The following is a 21,941-nucleotide window of genomic DNA, read 5'->3' as shown; positions in this document are numbered from 1 at the left end:
TATGAGTGCGTACCAGCTTCCCACTGCTCGTTCACCGCTGGTATTCTGTCATTTATTATTCATAAAAACACTCACACTTTATATTTCTATTATTATATAACACTTATATATATATGCAGTCTTTATCCATAAGTTTCCTTCAGTAATAGTAGTTTATTGTCACTGTAGGCATTCAATTTCTCTTTCAGTAAAATACGTAGCATTCACTTTCTTGTCCTGTATACTAGCATTGAGAACGAATCTGTCACTTTCACTTCCACTTTCATAACTCATAGTATTCATACATGCTAGAGTGAAACTTTCACTTTCATTACTCCTATTATATATACTTGTATTCTTATATTACTACTTATTTACATTTCTGTTTACATTCTCTATTTTATTTACATTACTTACATTTCTGTTTTATTTACACTTATGCACTGTCACTTGCAGTAACTTATAAAACTATTTTCCACTGTTCACTTCTATTTACATTCATTGCTTTCACTTGCTGTTTACACATTATTTACACATTTACATTTCCAAACAACCACCACCTTTGGCTCTCCTCTCCTTTCACTGATCCACCTGGTGAACAAGCCTACATCTTTTCTATCCTTAATGACCTAGAGCAGCTTGTACAGCACCCTACCCGTATCCCTGACCGCCTTGGAGAGAGCTCCAACATACTTGACCTCTTCCTCACAACTAATCCTTCTGCTTACTCTGTTAATCTTTTCTCTCCGTTGGGCTCCTCCGATCACAACCTTATCACCTTAACCTGCCCTATCACTCCGGTACGGCCTGTGGACCCTCCAGGGAAACGTCGTCTGTGGCATTTTGGAGCCGCAGACTGGGAGGCCCTCAGGCAGTACTTCTTTGATTTTCCCTGGAATGATTATTGCTTCCATGGCCGTGAGCCATCTGGGTGTGCCTTGCGCATTACGGAGGTTATTCTTTCGGGCATGGAAGCATACATTCCTTTCTCATATCCTTTGACTAACGCAAGAAAGCCTTGGTTTAATCACGCTTGTTCTAATGCTGTCCGCAACAAGGAGAGGGCCTACAAAAGGTACAGGAGCCAACCCACCCCTGAATCACATCTTTTATACTTTTCTGCTCGGAGTCGTGCTAAGTCTGTTGTTTGCTTTGCTAAAAATAATTTCATCCGTATTAAATGCTCTCAACTCTCTAGCTCGAATTCTTCCCGCTCCTTCTGGCACCGGCACCTTGCCAAAAACCTTTCTAACAACTTTACCTCATCATCCTTCCCTCCTCTTTTCTACTCTGATGGTTCTGTAGCTATTTCTTCTACTGATAAAGCAGATCTCTTTGCACAGACTTTCTCCTCCAATTCCACCTTAGACGATTCCGGTGCTGTTCCTCCATCATTTCCCCCCTCTGACTTCCTCATGGCTGACATTAAAATTTCTTCACCTGATGTATTTTCTGCCATCACTGGCCTCAGTACTAACAAGGCATATGGGCCTGATGGCGTCCCTCCTGTTGTTCTCAAGAACTGTGCTTCCGTGCATACACCCTGCCTAGGCAAACTCTTTCGCCTTTGTCTGTCAACTTGTACCTTTCCTTCTTGCTGGAAGTTTGCTCTCATTCAGTCAGTCCCAAAGAAGGGTGACCACTCTCAACCCTCCAACTATCGTCCAATTGCTTTAACGTCCTGTATTTCAAAAGTTTTCGAGTCAATTCTCAATAGAAAAATTTTAAGGCATCTTTCCTATCACAACCGTCTTTCCGATTGTCAGGTCGGGTTCCGTCAGGGACGCTCCACTGGCGATCTTCTCACCTACCTTTCAGACTCCTGGTCATCCTCCTTTCGGGACTTTGGCGAAAGCTTTGCCATTGCACTTGACATCTCAAAGGCTTTCGATCGAGTCTGGCATAAATCTTTAATTTCCAAACCGCCCTCCTACTGTTTCTATCCTTCTATCTGTGCCTTCATCTCTAGCTTCCTTTCTGGTCGTTCTATAGCCGCTGCTGTAGACGGCCATCGTTCTTCTCCTAGATCTATCAACAGTGGTGTTCCTCAGGGCTCTGTCCTATCACCAACTCTCTTCCTTTTATTCATCAATGATCTTCTAAGCTGTACATCTAACCCTATCCACTTAAATGCTGATGACTCCACCCTTCACCTTTCCATTCGGTTCCCGCAATGCCCATCTCAACAGTTACTTCAACAAACAAGGGATGAGGCTATGGCACACCTAATGTCTGACTTGGGTTGTATCTCTGACTGGGGTAAAAATAATATGGTTGTTTTTAATGCATCTAAGACTCAGTTCTTACACCTATCAACCCGACAAAATCTTCCACAGGTATACCCACTAATGTTTAATAATATTCATCTTAATCCTGCATTATCCTTGAACATGCTTGGGGTTTCATTTACTCGGGACTTATCTTGGAAAGATCATATTACATCTCTTGTAAAATCTGCTTCCAAGAGATTGGGTGTACTAAGCCGACTCCGCTCTTTCTTTACCCCTGCACAATTGTTGACTCTATACAGGGGTTTTATCTGCCCCTGTGTGGAGTACAACTCTCATGTGTGGGGAGGCTCCCCACATACAGCTCTTCTCAATAGGGTGGAGTCAAAGGCTTTTCGTCTCATTAACTCTTCTCCTCTTACTGACTCCCTTCAACCTCTGTCTCTTCGCCGCACTGTTGCATCTTTATCTCTTTTCTATCGCTACTTTAATGGTCACTGCTCCTCTGAACTGTCTACCTGCATTCCTCCACCTCTACGACGGGCGTGTAGCACCCATCTGGCAGCAAACTCTCATCCCTTTTCTGTCCAACTCTCTAATGCAAGAGTTAACCGTTACTCCCAGTCTTTCATTTATGCAACATGTCAGGTCTGGAACTGTCTCCCTCTGTCTGTATTTCCTGCTGCCTATGATCTCCAGTCTTTCAAACGCAGTGTGTCCAGGCATCTCAAAATGATTGGATCTTGAATTTGACTCTCTATTGTATTTTGTTTTTCTCTTGGAGGGAACTGTTACTGCAGGCTCATGGCCTTTGGTTCCTTCTTCCTCGTATAAAAAAAAAAAAAAAAATGCAGTTTTAGTCACCAGAATGATCATAGTCACTGTCCATCATTTTCATTGATAAATTAGCCAATTCATGTTCCACAGCAGTCACTTAGCCCTTTACCCCTTTCCACATGAGGTTTATTAGGGGTAGAGGTCACAGGGCCCTTTGCATGGGGCTAAAAAGCGGCGGAATTGGACAGGCGCGAATCCGACGTGGTTTCACCTTGAAAGACGACAGTAAACTGAATGCTGTGGTGGCCTAGGGGGAGTGCAACGCTGCCAATGTCAGCGTGGTGACAGCTGCAGATATATACGCTATGAAATAATTGGCAGGAAATCTAGACAATACATAATAAATTAGGTAGTTCCAGGTGAATGTAAATATCACTTAGGCTTCTCCTTGGGGGTAGGGGGGTTTCAAGAATACTCCCCCAGTATCCCTGCTTGTCGTATGAGGCGACTAAAAGGGTTGGTGGTGGGTTAGTGCCCCACCCTGTAAAAAGAGCTAACTAAAAAAGCGAATAAAGCGCCTCGGACCCGGGCGGACCATACGTTGACAACTAAGGAACGGACAAAGGACATTCTTAGGGTGGGAACATGGAATGTGAGTGGAGTGCATGATGAAGTGAAAGAGAGAGAGATTGTTCAGGTGCTTGAGGATGCAAAAGTGGATATATGTGGATTGACTGAAACTAAATGGAATGGTGAAAGGGTGAGAGAATGGGAATATGGTTTAGGTATATGTGCGGGAGTCATTGAGAATGAGAGGGCAAGAGAGGGAATATGTCTGATGATAAGCAAGAAGTGGAAGGAGAATATTAGAGAGTTTGGAACAGTGGGTGCAAGGATTGTATGGGTGAGGATGAAAGTAGGTATACATGCGTGGGCGATTGTATGTGTGTGTGCCCCGACAGAGGATCGAGTGGCAAGAGTGAAAGATGAGTTTTGGGCAGGAGTAGAAGCATGTATGGACAAGTTTGAGAGGAGCGAGAGAGTGCTGTTGATTGGAGACATGAATGGCAAAGTTGGGAATGTACGAGTGGATGGAGTGGTTGGTCAGTGGGGTGTGCCAGCTGAAGTAGTTGGGAATGGTAGTGCTTTGGTGGACATCTGTGCTGGTAAGGGGTTGGCAATAGCCAACACCTACTTTCGTCATAAGATGATCCACCGGTATACATGAAGAGTCATGAGGAGGATGGATGGTGAACTTGTTGAACGAAAGGCAATGATAGACTACGTGTGTGTGGATGAGCGAATGAGAAGACAAGTGTTGGATGCAAGAGCGTGGAGAGGGTGGGGGAATGGAGTCTCGGACCATCACTTAGTGATGGCCAAGGTAGAGCTGCAAAGAAAGTGGTTGAGGAGACGAAGGGGAAGACAGGAGGAAGCAGCTCCTGTGAGAAGAGTGGAGAAATTGCAAGATAGTGAGAAAATGACAGAGTATAAGAGCATAGTGGAAGAATGCTTGGGAAGGTATGAGCTAGAGCAGATGGAAGGGGTGGAAGACGTATGTAAGATATTCATGGAGGAGATAGGCGCAGCGTGTGAGGCGGTTTGTGGAGTGAGGAGGAGATGCAAGGGTGTGCAAGGGACAGCATGGTGGAATGATGAGGTGAAACGAGCTGTGGAACAAAAGAAGAAGGCATATAGTGAATGGTTAGAGAGTAGAGGTAGGGGAGAAGATGAGAGAGAGAAGAGAGAGGTATATGTGAGCAAGAGAAGGGAGGTTAAGAGACTGGTGAAGGAGAGTAAGAAGAAAGTGGATGAAGTGTTTGGGAGGAATCTGAGTGTGAAATGGAGGGAGAGTAAGAAATTGTTTTGGAAGGAGGTAAAGAAAGTAAGGCAGTGTGAAAGGGGAAATAGTAGGGGAGTGAAAGATAGGAATAATAGATTGTTGGTGGAGAAGAGAGAGAAATTGAGGAGATGGAAGGAGCACTTTGAGGATTTGTTGAATGTAGAGAGTGAGAGCAGTGCGAATATAAGTGGTTGGGGAATGGCTGGGAGAAGAAGAGATGAGAGGAGGGAGGAAGAGATCAGTAGGGCAGAAGTAGTGGAAGCGATGAAGACGATTAATTTGGGAAAGGCCCCAGGAATCGATGGAGTGTGTGGTGAAATGCTTAGGTATGGAAATGAGATTGTTGTGGATTGGATATGAAAGTCATGTAGATTGGCTTGGGAAGAGGGAAGGGTTCCAGAGGACTGGAAATCAGGTATAATTGTTCGTTTATACAAAGGAAAAGGGGAGAGAGAGAAGTATGTGGTAACCATAGGGGTATTTGCCTTCTTAGTGTGACCGGCAAAATATATGGTAGAATACTCATTGATAGGGTTAGGCATATGACAGAGGAGCTAGTTGGAGAAGAACAAGGGGGATTTAGGAAGGGAAAAGGGTGTGTAGATCAGATATTTGTTCTAAGATGTTTAGTGGAGAAATATGTAGAGAAGGGAAGGAAAGTGTATGCTGCCTTCATGGACTTGGAGAAAGCTTATGACAGAATAGATAGGCAAGGTATGTGGAAGGTATTAAGAATAAATGGAGTGGAGGGGAAATTGTTGAGTGCTGCGAAGAGTATGTACAAGGGAGCTAGGGCTACGGTGCGAGTGGATGGTGAGCTGAGTGAGTTCTTTGATCTCAGTGTGGGACTGAAACAGGGTTGTGTGATGTCTCCATGGCTGTTTAATATATACATGGATGGGGTTGTAAAGGAGGTGCAAGATAAGGCAGTGGATGTGGGGGTGGCTCTAATGAACGAGGGTGAAATGTGGAAGATTCCGGTGTTATTTCTGGCCATATTTTTTTGTGCTTCATTATTCATTTTAGTGTCACATATGTTGTTGATTTTTACATAAGGATATGTGCATATAAGGTTGAATAGAATATCAGTGTTACCTGTACTATAACAGAATGTACAATGACGTGAAAAATTGTAGGCAGTGTACGCAGATGTTTATACTCTTTCTTTATTTTCGACGTTATTTTTTTGTGCTATTGTATTGTTTTAGTCTCTCTTTGGTCGCAAATGTTTGTTCTGCAATAGTATATGTATAAAATAATGAGCAAACAATCAACATCACTATTGCTAACACCATAAAAACATGATAAAATGTAGGTAGTTTACGTAATTGTTTTTACTCTTCTTTATTTTCGATGCTGTTTTTTTGTGCTATTTTATTAATTTTAGCCTCCCTTTCTTCACAAGTGATCATTCTACAATAATATGTGTATAAAATAATGAGCAAACAACCAACATCACTATTACCAATTTCATAAAAACAACGTGAAAAAATGTAGGCAGTTTGTGTAATTGTTTATACTCTTTATTTTCGATATTATTTTTTGTGCTATTTTATTCATTTTAGTCTCTGTCTGCAAGTGATTGTTCTGCAATAGTATATGTATAAAATAACAAGCAAACAACGAACATCACTATTACTAACATCGTAAGGAAGGCCAGGAGCGCTCCATCAGCGCACCATCTCGTAAATATTTACACATTTTATTACAGACAATATATTGCATGCTACTTCATTCATTTTAGTCTCTAATTGTTCATACAAGTTTGTTCTACAGTAATATATGTATGCAAGAATGAACAGAGCATGAACTCACCGTTGTTAACATAGTACATACAGCAAATAGATAAATACACTGTATATGCATGCATTAGAAAAATAAAGAAACTATAAGCAGTAAATATTTCTGTACTTACTGCCTAATGATGTTTGTAGAGCACAGGAAGAATAGGAAGACATTGGCACACATTTTAAACCTAATCCCATGAACATCAAACAATAAATTGATTTTTAAAATATTTTACTTCAGTGACGTAAATAACGTCATCGGCCAGCTTATGGGAGTTTTTTGGATGATGTAAATAACATCATCGGCCGGTCAAAGTGCTAATGATGATTATGAGTTAATGATTTTAGAGTAGATTAACTCATCCACTTCAGTGGTGTCATGTATTTAGTTTGGACTGCCACATACTTATTATTGTTTATCATAAAGTACTGATTATAGTTAATTTGATTATACCTGCTTTCTGTTTCAGCCAGTTAGCTGTTACTTAATGGCAGTCCCTCATGTATGCAACAACTCATACTGGAACTGTATTTCTCTGTCTGTATTTCCTTCTGCCTATGACCTCCTGTCTTTTAAATGCAGTGTGTCTAGGCATTGCAAAATGAATGGATCTTGAAATTGGCACTTATGTATTTATTTATTTTTTCATGTTGAAGAATAATACCCTTTAAGATAATCCTGTGTCCATGTATCCTTTTCTGAACATGTCTTCATAGCTAGCAACATATTTTACTCCCCATCTCCCGTAACAGCTCAACATTCAGTATAAAGAGGCAGCAGTATTGTGTCAGGTGAGAGCAGAGCAGATATATATATATACACACACACACACACACACACACACACACACACACACACACACACACACACACACACACATTTATGTGAAGCTACAGAATATGGTGAATGTTTTTGGCATATCAACTAGAGACATGATTCCGGGGGCTTCAATGGTTAGTGAATGGAAGCGTGGCCCATTGGATTGGGCAAATTTGGGCTATCTGGACATTGCTACTCCTTACCCTGCCCTAAGCTGGGAAAGGAGGTCTGGATGATGATGATGATGATGATATACAGTATATACAGTAGGAGAATTTTTAAAGGTAGTAGATAGATGGCTACCATTGACCCTGGGAAGTCCGACCATGAGAGTGAATGTGGCCAAAAGCTTGGTAACCAGCCACATGATCATCTTTTTTTAGGCAGGAAACATTCGGGTACAAGCACAGTCAGTGATTTTTTTTCTGAGTTACTGTTCATAGAGTCAAAGTCCAAGCATTGTTACAAATCTTATTAGGCATCTGAAATATCTTTTGTACCAACAGCTTCCAGCAACTGTTTGGAAGAAATTAGCTGATTTTGGCACTTGGTTGAGCTTCCAATCCATAGGAAACATCAGTTGTACCATGGCATACCCCGGAACTGAGCTTCCTTAAGGGAAGCATGATGTCATTTATAGGTAGATAAATAGATGGGAGAATTTAAATTCCATAATTCATTCCTGCAGATATGTGAGTTAAAATATTGTGTAGCAGTCTGTGATTTGAGAGTCAGCTTTTAATGCTTCATTTTCCTTGTGTATGAATCCTGCAACAGCCTATTCTTAGAAGTTAAAAAAGGCCAGACCAGGGATGGTGAATTAAATGGATTTCCTTGACTTCTTCCTGGAAATATGTGAGTTTCTTCATTGAGATTTGATAACTAACCTCTCATTCGATGATCTTTTATTTATTTTATTCTCGGTATTTTTCCTGTGAGATGGAGTCAGGATTCTGGGGATTTGAATGGAGTGATAGAGAGAGAGAGAGAGTATGTCTGTTTAAGCTAATTGGGCAACTTTTGCTAGTCATCCTCAAATCAGGTTATTTCTTGTTCTCCTGATCTTACCTTACCACATCCTTAGGTGGAAAACAGATCAGGATGATATGATGATGATGGTGTTGATGGTGATTTTTTCCTTCTCGTACATCATTCCTTCGTTTCTGAACCTACTTCACCCCATCTTTAGGTGGGAATAAAGGACAGGATAATAATGATGATGATGATAAATAAACTGTCTAATATGCCACATAGTCTATGATCAGATGGCTAGTTGGTGGGAAATTTGTGTGTGTGTGTGTGTGTGTGTGTGTGTGTGTGTGTGTGTGTGTGTGAAAGAGAGTGGGGGGGGTAAATAGATTGATAGATAAATAAGTAAATAAAATGTTTTGTACTTTATATAAAATAGATCCATTGGAAGTGAGGTTGTTGGTGCTGCTGCTGGTGCCTGCAGCAATCATATTTATCATTGGAATGGAGAGTGATATGATTCAGAAACCACTGCAATCAGGTTAGATAGATAGATATATATAGATGATGTAGATAGATAAGAGAGATGGATAATACAGAAAAGTTAATTTGGGGATAGGTTGATGTAGATAGATGGAGATATTATGTGTAGAATTTAAATTGGGGACAGATAGAGATGATGTATAGATGTTTAATTGAGAGAGAGGGGGAGACAGACAAATCGAGATCAGGAAAGTAAATAGATTAATATGTAGATACCTGCACAGTAGTTAGATATTGTAGATTGGTAAATACTGTAGATATAGAGAAGGTGTACAGGTTAAATCAGGAGAGAAAAATGGGGTGGCAGACAGACAGTGATCAGGAGGGTATACAGAGAACTTATGTACATAGAGAGATGGATGGTGCAGGATCTTGAATTTGGCTTTTGGGGGGGGGGGGCAGTCTTACAGACTTCTAATCTTTGGTTCCTTCTTTCTTGCATAAGAGTAAAGTTATACAGATATATTAAGAAAGTTTGGGCTTGGGGAGAGATGGAGGATGCCAACTGGATGCAGAGGGTGAGAGGCGTGAATGTTGAGGATAGAGGTGTGAGAGGCAGGCAGAAAAAGACCTGAGACAGGGTCATACAGTGTGACCTTAGGGATAAGGGGCTGAATAGAAAGGCTGCTATACCGATTTTACGCTAATAAGGCCTGGAAGTCACGCCCACTTCCTGTGTCTGAAAACAGCTGGTTGGTCCTTACAAAATGTTCGTGCAGCTGCCCTTTTTTTGTATTAAATGAGTTGACAGTTCATAAACAGACCAGATTTTCTCTACAGTAATGTTATTTACTAGGAGTATAATAATGCATTAGCACATTAGAGAGGATATTAACCCTTTAACCGCGGGCATTGTTTTGCCCCGACTGGCCTCTCCCGCGGGGGTTCCAGCCAAAATGTAAACAAACTTTAAACCTTTATAACTCTGCACAGAATAAATCTAGAGCGAAAAATAAGGTACCATTAGAAAGTACTAACCTTCGGCTTTGCAATGATGTAGGTTTCATGATTTCGTTGACTATCACTGGATGGGCAGTGCCATTAGAAGTGAGCGGTCTAAAATCACTATTTTTCGCTCACACACCATTACCAAATGCCAACCTCATTCTGATAATAATACTATAAACATATATGAACACTGCACATACGAAAAACACCCACTCTGTGTTCACTGAGGCAGGTAAAAGGCACTGTAATTGCCCGCACTTCACTGCCACATCAGCGGTGTTGTAATCACTATTTTTCGCTCACACACCATTACCAAATGCCAACCTCATTCAGATAATAATACTATAAACATATATGAACACTGCACATACGATAAACACCCACTCTTTGTTCACTGAGGCAGGTAAAAGGCACTGTAATTGCCCACACTTCACTGCCACATCAGCGGTGTTGTAATCACTATTTTTCGCTCACACACCATTACCAAATGCCAACCTCATTCTGATAATAATACTATAAACATATATGAACACTGCACATACGATAAACACCCACTCTGTGTTCACTGAGGCAGGTAAAAGGCACTGTAATTGCCCGCACTTCACTGCCACATCAGCGGTGTTGTCACTCACACAGCTGGACAGATACTGATGCGTGTTTGGTCAGGGGTGGGGTGGGGGGCCCGGGGGGTGGGAGGAGGGAGGTGGGGGTTGGCTGGAGTGAAAGAACTTAATAGCTACTCTCCCTTGAAACAATTGGTGCACGGAAAAAACACGCGGTATTCAGAATATTCACAAACATTCGAGAATGACACCCCCGGTGTGGTCCAGTTTTTGCAATGTCATTCTGGGATGACACCTGCAGTTAAAGGGTTAAAAATGTAAAATAAGTGCCACAAACGTTCAAAGTCAAGGATGCATGCTCGCTTTCGAATGAAGCCTATTCATTATTTCTTTGATTGTATCAAATGTAATGTAGGTACAAACAAATGACACCAAACATAAGGTACAATATTCAGTGAACTACAATTTCTATGACAATATATATCCCAAATCATTGTATAACTTATAAAACTTATAAATAAGCTGGGTCCATGGGGAGGTAAAAGGAACAGCCACAGTGATGACAGTTTTCAAATGTGGATTTTTCTGCTGCTCATATAAATATCTTCTTAAGCAATGTATCATGAAATTAAACAGGCACCTTATGCTCCCTACCCTGCTTCTCTCTCTCTCTCTCTCTCTCTCTCTCTCTCTCTCTGTATTTACCTAATTGTGATATACAGCAAATGAGCTACGCTTGTGGGGTCCCGTCTCAGTTTCTCAGTAAGTCAAATTTAGCTTTAAACTCGTTTAAGTTTTCAGACTGGACGATCTCTTTGTCCAGGCTATTCCACAGGTCTGTACATCTATAAGGAAAACTATATTTCTTTTATAACATTCAAGCAGCTTGGCTTCTTCAGTTTCATTCCGTGTCCTCTTGTTACTCTCTTATCCCATACAAACAGATCTTTGTCAATTTTGTCTACTCCCATCATGGTCCTGAACACTGCAATTATGTCACCCCACTTTCTCCATTCCTCTAAGGAAGGCAAATCCAGCTTTTCCTGCCTCTCTCTATACGACAGATCTGCCAGACTGGGGACCATCTTGGTTGCTGTTCTTTGTATTCTCTCAGTCTTATTTATATTTTTCTTTTTGTGTGGGGACCACACTACTGCTGCATATTCTAACTTGGGGCGAATCATGGCCACTATCAATTTTTTTCATCTTCTTCTCATCCATATAATGAAATGCTACTCTTATATTAGTCAGGAGTTTATATGTCTCTCTAACTGTCTTGTTAATGTGTTTTTCAGGTGACAAACTATCCTGGACCAGCACTCCCAATTCTTTCTCTTCTCTCGTTTTTGTGAGTGGTTCATTACCCATCAAATAATTCAGTGATGGCCTCTTGGTACTTTTACCCTTTTCCAATATTTTACATTTCTTTGCCTTGAATTTCATTTCCCTCATCCGGCTCCAATTGTGTATCCTATCCAGATCCTCCTGCAGAATTTTACAATCCTCATCAATCTCTACCTTCCTCAAGATCTTTGCATCATCGGCAGACAGACTTGCATAACTATTCACTCCATCTACCATATCATTTACATTAATCAGGAACATTACTGGCGCCAACACCGAGCCCTGTGGGACTCGACTTGTTACTTCCCTCCATCCAGACATCCTGTCCTTTATTACTGTCCTCATTTGTTTGTCCCTCAAAAAGTCTCTCATCCATTCCAGGAGGTTCCTGTTCAGTCCTCCTATATGCTTTAGTTTCCACATAAGTCTGTTATGGAGTACCTTGTTGAAGGACCATCACCAAATCTAAATACACACAATCCACCCAACCATCTCTCTTTCCTGTAGCACGTCAGTTGCTCTTGAGTAAAAGCTCAACAAGTTGGAAACACATGACCTTCCACTTCTGAATCCAAACTGACTTTCAGTCAAAATATTTACCTCTTCCAGTTATTGTATGCATCTATCTTTCAGAATTCTCTCGTACAATTTTGCGACCATGCTGGTTAGGGACACTGGCCTATAATTCAGGGGTTCTTCCCTGTTTCCTCCCTTATAAATTGGTACCTCATTTGCCTTTTTCCATTCTTGAGGCACTTTCCCCTCTTCCAGAGAACATCCAATTAAACTCTGGATCTTGTGTGCCAGTTGTTGTCTACATTCTTTCAGTACCCATTTAGAGATTCCATCTGGTCCTGGGGTTTTCCTTACATCTTGAGTTTCCAGTAATTTATACACTTCCTGTACTTCCACTTTTATATCTTTTATCACTACATTTCTAGTCATTACCTCCGCTTCCACAAACGCCTTTTCACTAGTGAAAACTGATTGGAAACATTTGTTCATTATTTCTGCTTGAATTGCCGCATCTTTATAGACCTCTCCTTCTACTTTCAGTTTGGTGATTCCTTCCTTTTGTTTCAGTTTGCCATTGACAAATCTATAAAACAGTTTGAGTTCATCCATCTGTCTATTATACCTTTTTCAAAATTCCTTTCTTCCTCTCTACACATTCTTATGTATTCATTTCTAATTCTTTTATATTCTTCCTTTGTTCTGTTGTTACCTCTCTTTCTCCAGTTGTTCCACGCCGTGTCTCTCTCTTTTTTTTTTTTGCTGTCATACACCTTCTATTAAACCACTCCTTTTTCCTGTTTTCTTTCCCCCTTATTCTTGGGACAAATATTTCCACTCCTGAATTATAGAGGTCTAGAAAGATATCCCACTTCTTCTGTATCTCTCTTGTTTCTCTGAATTTTTTCCAATCCGCATTTTCGAAAAATTTTCTCAATGCTGTAAAGTTTGCTTTCCCAAAGTTGTATCTTCCCTGCCTATAAAGCTTGTCTCTTGGCTCCACATTCCCTAATATCATCTGGAATTCAGTGACCACATGATCACTTTTTCCTACAAGACACAGATATTTCAAAGATTCTGTTACATCGGGTTCTTTGGTAAACGGTAGGTCTAATCATGCTGGTGTGTCCTCACCTCGGAACCGTGTCTCTTCTTTGACTCATTGCGTCATCACATTGTTCATTGTTATATTTAATAATATAGTGCCTCAAGAATCTTCCCTGCCTCCTGAGTCCCATACCTCCCAGTTCTCCTCTTTACAGTTGAAGTCACCCATCAAAATTATGTTGTTGCTTTTCTCAATCATTTTCAGTAAATAATTAGCCATGTCTGACAACATTTCCAGGTATTCATCATCATTCCATGCTCTTGTCTTAGGGGGAACATATACTACTGCCATATCTCTCCTGCTACTCTCTCCATTTTTCTAATTTCATATTTATCACTTTTGCCTTGCCTTCTCTTATTTCCACGGTATCTACATTTATGTTGTTCTTCACTGCTATCATCACTCCTCCTCCCATTTTATCTTTTCTGTCTCTTCTCCACAGTTTGTATTTACCATCTCCCATATGAACATCAATATCTTCTCTTAACTTGGTCTGTACGAAGCACATAACATCAGGTTCATGTACCCTCAAGAAATCGCTGATCTCTAGCCTTGTTGATATTAAACCATCAGCATTACTATATGCCACCTGCCAATTATTTTTGATGTTTTTTATACCCTCTTCTCTCCGTCGGTACCACTTCCTTAATTTCTGATCCATAACTCTCCAATAAAACACTGTCTTCTCTTCCTCTGTTCTGTGTGTGTGTGTGTGTGTGTGTGTGTGTGATGAGCAGAGGTGTATCACTGCTCATCACATTTAATTTCCCGCCAAGTGACTGGCTGTTCCTGTGAGCATTTTGCCTCCCCAAGGACGGGTATAATGATATTGACTTTTATCAGTTATATAATTATTTTGGGATATAATTGGACTATACACACTGTACTTCATGGACTATTGTGCTCAGTGTTTGTGTCATTTATGTGTATTAAATTTATGTTTGATACAGACAATGAAATAGTGAATAGGCTTCATTCGAAAACGAATTGTATCCTTAACTTTGACAGTTTATGATATATATTGAACTTTTTTAGCATCCCCTGTGAAATGCTAATTCCTTCATATTATTTTTATGTTTATTTTCTTGATTATTAACATTACTGAAGAGAAGTACAGGCCTGATTACAAACAGAGAACACATTTAGTATGATTACATGGGTAGCCACTCGAACATTTGATGTGAACCAATCACCAGCTTCCACAGAAAGTGGGTGTGGCGTCTAGGCCTTAGTAGCTTAAAATCAGTATGGAACTTGAGCAGTGTGGAGAGTCATCATTAGGTGCCCAAGGCTGGCACATGCAATCTCACTGGAGCCCTTATTTAAAAAAAAAAAAAAAAAAAAAAAAAAAATCAATAAGTAAGGCTCATTGAATTTCACACAACCATGATTTAGTGTTTAAATTATGAGTGACTTAGTTCCATCAGATGAAAACAAACAGCTATAGTAAGGAGCGGGAGAGTGTAGATAGCTGATGTAGTTGTATTTAATGTCTCATACAACAAGAACATCGTATTTGTTATAAGGAAGAGGTAGAGTATACACACTTGATAAGCCAGTAACGAGGAAGGATTAATATTCGTATACTCTTTTTATTCTAACTTGGCCTAAAATGTCCACATATCCATCTAAAATGCTAAGGTGTAGCAAAGGAGTAGCACAAGAACATGATGCTAGTCATGAAGAAGTGGATGGAAAGGTTGTAGAGCTGTGGCATGTTGTTTTTTGCCTCTCAGCTATGTGAAATCATCTGTAAAAGGACAATAATCTGGTCCAGGTTAAGGTAAAAAGGGTATAGACTAGTTAATGAGTGGTTGTAGATTGTTGACACTTACGGAGATGTCTAATTTTAACTTTCTAGTGCTGCCTCTGGACAGTTTTATTTACTTTAGATATGTAGAGGTGTGCACCATCCATGCACTCCATGTAGTGCTGCCTTGAGCAGAATGGTTTGCTGCAACCCAGGAAACCATTTATCATGCTGGGTGATAACCATATAGCCAAATGATACCTGGTAGTCTAGTGGGTTAAGGCACTCCAACCAGATGGAATCTATAAGGGTTTTCACCTGTGACATGGTTAGGGTTTCTTAATCACTTAAATGCCACTCAGTGGCGAGTGAGACTGGTGACCCTTGCTTTGAATGTGTGGACTCTGTAGCCTGCCCCTAGACCCTTGCAGTCCTGATAGGATTGGATGATGGATAGGTGGATATTATTTCATTTACTACTGTTATTTATTATATTTCTCTTGTACAGTTACAGGGGAGCAGAAAAAACTGGCCCATATCAAGGAGAGCATGGGCGAGACATCATCCCAAAGTGTGGTGGTGGCAGTTGACCGAATATTTACATGCTCAGTACGTCTGGATGGTGATGCAGTTGTGCACTTCGTGAAGGCCCTGTGTCAGGTGTCATTGGAGGAGTTAGCGGCACCAGCACCACGCATGTTTTCACTCCAGAAGATTGTGGAGATCAGCTACTACAATATGGGCCGTATCAGGCTGCAGTGGGCTAGGTTATGGGAGGTAAGGAAATACATTTAGCTATCTATAACTACTAGTACAGGACAGGCAAATCCCGATTTACAATACCCCTATATGCAATACCCCGGATTAGTGATGGGTTAGATATTCCACCCTACCCCGCCTAACAATGGCCGAGCCCCAGTTTAACGTTGGGTCCTCCGTTGTTTTGTCCAGGAGCGATGGGCCAAAAGTTTGAATCACGTGTGTTCCCGTGGCTAGCTTAGCCCACCCGCCTGCCAGGATGTGCAGAAACGCTCGTGCAGCCCCCGCACCCATCCTTACCCCACACGCACCCATATTCTTCTCGCACCAGCCGTCTCTGAGTGAGGAACTCTCTTATGCTTGCCCACCCTGCATCATGTTGCATCACCAACATTACACAAACCGCTATGGTAGTGCATCGTAACTGTGTCCCAGCAGTGCCATTTGTAGGGCAGTGATATTAATCATGTGTGGTATGTGATTTTGTGGGAATTTTGGCCTAAGTAAGTGTGATCATGCCTGGTAAGGGCACTGCACGTGGTGGGGCTAGTGGTGGTAGTGGTGACCCTAGTCGGGGTGGTAAGCGGCCTGCTTATGTTGGTGCTGCTGACGTTCCCGCGAAGCGCATTCATAAAAGTGTGTCTCTGGAAGTGAAGTTAGATATTCTTAAGTGCCATAACAAAGGTGAGGGTGCGTGTGCCATCGCATTGGCTCTCCACCTGGCCCAGTCAACTATCTCCACCATTACCAAGAAGGGGGAAGCTATCAAGGCTGCCACTGGGAAGGTTGTTACCTTCACCGCCACTTGTCTCACCTGCCATTGAGAGCCTGCAGTGGAGGAGCAGGAGCGGGATGCGCCACGTGTGGGTGGAGGACTAGAACAGGAGGAAGGTGCCCGTGAGTTAGGCGATCATATGCATGAAGGCTCTCTCCCTGTGGGACGAAATAAAGGTGAGATGCAGTCTTGATTTTAGTGAAACCTTTAAGGCCAGCCATGAGTGGTTTGACCGTTTTAACCCCTATGCGCCGGTTTAAGGGTAAATGCAGATAAAACAAAAGTGATGATATCTAGGGTTGGTGGCGGTACTGTCAAAGACGAGGGAGAGTGGCCATGTGCAGTTTGCCACAAGGGCGTGGGAAGTAATTCCATCTTGTGCGGTGTGTGTGATAAATGGGTGCATAAGAGATGTAGTGGTATCAGAGGTAGACTGCGAGATAATGCTGATTTTATGTGTACGGCGTGCCGGGGTGAGCAGGTGGAGATCGTCAGACGTGAAAGGATTGAACTTGCTGGTGAATCTCTTGAGTGTGTGGAAGAGTTTTGTTATTTAGGAGACATGTTGTGTGCTGGAGGTGGGGCTGGAGCTAGCTCTGTGGCTAGGGTGAGAAGTGGTTGGAAGAAGTTCAGGGAGCTCTTGCCTCTCCTGACATTGAGGGGGCTCTCCCTACGTGCTAAGGGGCCTTTGTATGCAGCGTGTGTTAGGAGTGTAATGCTGTATGGCAGTGAGACCTGGGCAGTGAAGGAGGAAGACATTCGCCGGCTCAGACGTACAGAAATGACAATGATTAGGTGGATGTGCAGTGCGTCCCTGCGTCCAAGGCCTGGAAGGGCTGGGTTTACAATGGAAGAGTTGAGAGGTAGGATGGGACTGGAGTGTATTGGTGTTGTGATGAGGAGAGGTAGATTGAGGTGGTTTGGACATGTGGAGAGGATGGGGGATGATAATTGGGTGAGGAAGGTGAGAAGTGTTAATATTGGGGGTGGGGTTATGAGGGGTAGACCGAGAAAGACATGGGACGAGGTCATTAAGTGTGACCTTAGGGTTAAGGGACTGAACAGGGAGGCTGCAATGGATCGTGCAGCGTGGAGAGCCGCCATTAGGTGACCAAGGCCGACACATGCAAGCATGTTGGAGCCTTTAAAAACGAAAACGAAAACAAAACTGTCATGATTTTGGGCGCGGAGCAACGCCGGTTGACATGTATAGCCACAAGCATCTTCCCACCACCCTTTGAACTTTAACTTATCCTTACTCATCGATGGGACCACTTGGAGACGTGAGGATACTTCCATTTGAAAGAGAAAGAGTTGATGACTTATGTATCTTTAACATTTTCCCTAGCTGTTACAGCTTTGTAGATATTAGGGTTTGAAATAAGGGTATTTTTTCCGAAATCACTAAATCCCCCGTAGGGAGGAGCATGCAACATCAGAAAACCCCCGGCATGTAGGGGTTAAGAGGCAGGCAAGCCTCCACAACGTCAGAATGTCTGGTGAGGCAGCGAGTGCAGTGCAGTGGCAGCAGCAGTGTTCCCTGAGGAACTTGAGTGCATCATCACGGGGAATGGCTACAGTGCGAAAGAGGTTTTGAATTTTGACGAGACTGGGCTCTTTTGGAAGAGAATGTCATCAAAGACATATCTTGCAAAAGAGGAAAAGTCTGCACCAGGGATCAAGGCCTTGAAGGACCGGCTGACAATGCTGCTGGGGGTCAACACCGAGGGTGACCTCAGGTTAAAGCCGCTCCTTGTCTGCCACTCCTAAAACCCGAGGACTCTGGTGGGGTATGTTAAGGAGAATTTAGGGGTGAAAAGTCAAACAAGAAGGCCTGGCTGACTTCCGACATCTGTTCATCCTATTTCCACTCCTACCTCTCTCGTGTTCTCAAGAAGTATGCCTTGAGGGAGAACTTGGCGAACAGATTTCTCATGGTGGTAGACAATGCGCCTAGCCACCCTCCTGTGATGAATGACTGGGCAAGCAACATAGAAGTGGTGTTCCTGCCCCCCAACACCACGTCGTTGTTGCAACCCATTGACAAGGAGGTGATCGCGACATTCAAGGCATACATCCTCCGCCGCACTATGCAGCAGTTGGTGAGGGCATGACACCGACGACAGGACGACGTTGCAGTCCTTCTGGAAAGGGTATAATATATGCCACACCATCGAGAACATCACGGCTGCATGGAGGGAAGTCAGCCGAGCCTCCATGAATGGTGTGTGGCGCTAGCTGTGGTCAGAGTGCATTCACTCCTTCACTGGCTGCCTCGAGGGCGTGCTAGCACTGCCAGTAGAACGGGTGCGGCATGACATTGTGCAACTGTCAAACAAGGCGGACTTCGGGGAGGTCGACGAGCAGGATGTGGAGGAGGTCCTGGAAAGCTACAGGGAGGAGCTCACCAGTGAGGAGCTCCTTAATATGTAGATTCAGTGGGCGCACCAGGAGGCACAGCAGGAGGAGGTCCTTTCTAAGATGTGAGCCCTCAGTATGAAGATTCTGCAGGAGATAGTGACCAAGGTTGACAAGGCTATTGCACTTATGCGCATTCACGACCGTCTCCCAGGACGAAGCCGGGATGCATCTGATCGGCTGGAGGAGGGAATGAAGATGTACAGGGCAATGCTGGAGGAAGAGAAGAGCGGCGAGGCAGACTACCATCACTCCCTTCTTCAAACACCCCAACCACGCCAGCAACCCACAGAGGATCTCCCCAGTACTCGACCAGCAGAGCATCTCCCCAGCCATCAACCAGCAGAGAAACACCGAGGTCCCTTTCCCACCAAGGATGTGTCGGCCCCAAGTGCTGAACCTCACCTCAAGCCGATCCCCGTCTCCCACATCACCTGAGTCACCACTGCACACTCTGCCACTCCATTGCTACCTTCCTCCCCCCAGCCTCAATCTCCGACACCACTTCAACCACTGCCTCTGTCTCCCTCGCCACGATGTGAGCCACCGTGTCTGTCTCCCCCACTACCTTGTTGTCGTCGCAGTGGTCTCTCTTGCCACCTCACCAGTCATTGCAGCTGTTTCCCTCACTACTTTGTCTGTCATCGCATCGCATCCCATCACCACCTTGTGAGTCATCGCATCGCCACCCCCAGAACCAGTGCATGAGTCTCCTGCCACCATTACCCCACCTCGCCAGGCTTCCCCCCCCACGCTGTCTAACCCATCCCCAGAGATGGGGTTTGAGGGCTTTGAGGAGGATGAGTGAGTGCTAAGGAGCACCATGTTTCCCCTAGCCTGAGGGGAGATTGCAAGCATGACGACCAGGACTCGACATGGACTTACAAGAAGTATGTGATGAGAGGTGTTTGATATTTTCTGACCTATTTTTTATGATTTTCAGATTTTATTTGTTGGTTTGAGTGAGTTATTTACAGATGTTAGGCTTAGGTTAGCTTCTTTTACAGCTGTTAGGCCATTTAGATTGACTTTAAACTTTTTTTGGACTCATTTGTTTGGGTTAGAACTTGATTGGGGGGGAAACGCAAGGTTCAGAAATGCATCCCTATACTTTACATGTTAAATTGTCTGCAATTTATGATACCCCACCTAGCGATGGATTTTTACATAACCAATTAGATCATTAAACCGGGGTCTGCCTTTTATTTTTATGATGCATCAGCCCCACACGTTAGGTACTGCTGCAGGGGAGGTGTGTAACTAGACCAGTGATATGCTGTGCTCTGTATGGAGACCATTGACCTTACCGGCATATATAGATCTTTTCAGTTAATAACAGCTCTCTGTATCTCACAGTCTTAATTGTTTTTGCATTCATTTCCCACCCATCTCCACAAAAAACTTTATCCCATGTCATTTCTGGTTTGTTTCTGGGCATTGCAGTATTTTATTCATATGTATATGTACAGCCTTACACCTATGAGCACGCTGTCCATATTTCTAGATTGTGTCCAGAACAAGATTGCACTCACTGTCCACTCACTCAGTGTAGTGCTGCCCTCGGGTGCCTGCCCTTTCCTCGCTTCCTTCTTTCCCTCCTTCCTCTTCTGTCTTTCTTTCCTTCATTTTTTCCTCCTCCTTCTGTCTATGGGTGACTCTACACTGAGTGACAAGCCAGATGGTTTCCTGTACACCAGGAAACCATTTACATTTGCTATGCTGGGTGGTAACCATATAGCCAAATATTGGTGCCTGTTGGTTTGGTGGCCAATTGCTCACTTAATGCTGCTCAGGGATGAGTGAGGCTGGTCAGTCTCATCTTAAATATCAGGACAAACTTGCATAGCCCCAGACTCCTATGCTTCTCATGGGTCAGCACTGTACAGATATTAGATGATGAATGAAATGCCCAGAACAGATTATGGATAACAGTGATAATGATTATGATGATGATGATGATGTCCCATTGCAGGTGTTGGGAGCACATTTCAACAAGGTGGGATGTAACCCCAACGAAGACATTGCAGTGTTTGCTGTGGACTCGTTACGTCAACTGTCCATGAAGTTTATTGAGAAAGGCGAGTTCTCTAACTTCCGATTCCAGAAGGAGTTCCTGCGACCATTTGAACACATAATGAAAAAGAACAGGTTAGTGTGAAGGTGAGAGGAGGGGTGGTAGACGAGAAAGGTGGTAGACAGATATGGTAAATGGGTGTGTTAGAAAGAGTTATGGAGGCTTATGAGGCTAGGGAACTAACAAGGGATCGAGCTGGTATGACAGGGGTTTGGCATACCCCCCCTCCCCTTTTTTTTTCTCTTACATTTGTCAGATTGACTCAGTCTGATAGATAATAGGAAACATATACTATATAAAAAATTACCAAACAAAAAATATGGTTATCAGGCCTGTGAGGTGCAATCAGGATTCTTTGTGAATGAGTATGGTATTTCACTGGATATGTTGTTGATGTAGTTTGTCTGTGGTTGTGGTTTCCCTTTTCTTGCCTCATGCTTTGGTAGGAAAAATAGTATGGGATGATGATGATGACGATGACGGCGATGGCTGAGGTGACAATGACAACAATGATGATGATGACTATACTCTTCTCCCACACAGATCACCAGCAATCAAGGACATGGTAGTGAGATGTATTACTCAGATGGTCAACTCGCAGGCCAAAAACATCAAATCCGGCTGGAAAAACATCTTCAGTGTGTTCCACCTCGCAGCATCGGACCAAAACGAGGACATTGTGGAGATGGCGTTTGAGACCACAAAGGAAATTATTTGTAAGTTGATTTATTATGTGAATTTTG

General features: G+C 42.9%; 1 protein-coding gene across 1 annotated transcript in view; it reads left to right on the top strand.

Annotated features, from left to right (window-relative positions):
* Positions 1 to 21,941, top strand: part of Sec71 (ADP ribosylation factor guanine nucleotide exchange factor Sec71) — a 79,609-nt gene that overhangs the window by 24,564 nt on the left and 33,104 nt on the right. The window contains exons 18-20 of the mRNA XM_080268241.1: positions 15,681 to 15,949; positions 21,097 to 21,272; positions 21,742 to 21,914. Coding sequence (XP_080124367.1) covers positions 15,681 to 15,949; positions 21,097 to 21,272; positions 21,742 to 21,914 — 618 coding nt within the window. The remainder of the gene's footprint in view (positions 1 to 15,680; positions 15,950 to 21,096; positions 21,273 to 21,741; positions 21,915 to 21,941) is intronic.

This window comes from Coenobita brevimanus, chromosome 27 (genome assembly GCF_032717465.1).
Source record: "Coenobita brevimanus isolate Jiangsu-jjx chromosome 27, ASM3271746v2, whole genome shotgun sequence".
Classification (NCBI taxonomy): Eukaryota; Metazoa; Arthropoda; class Malacostraca; order Decapoda; family Coenobitidae; genus Coenobita; species Coenobita brevimanus.
Note: the sequence above shows the minus strand (reverse complement) of the source record. Positions and strands in the feature narration are given on the sequence as shown.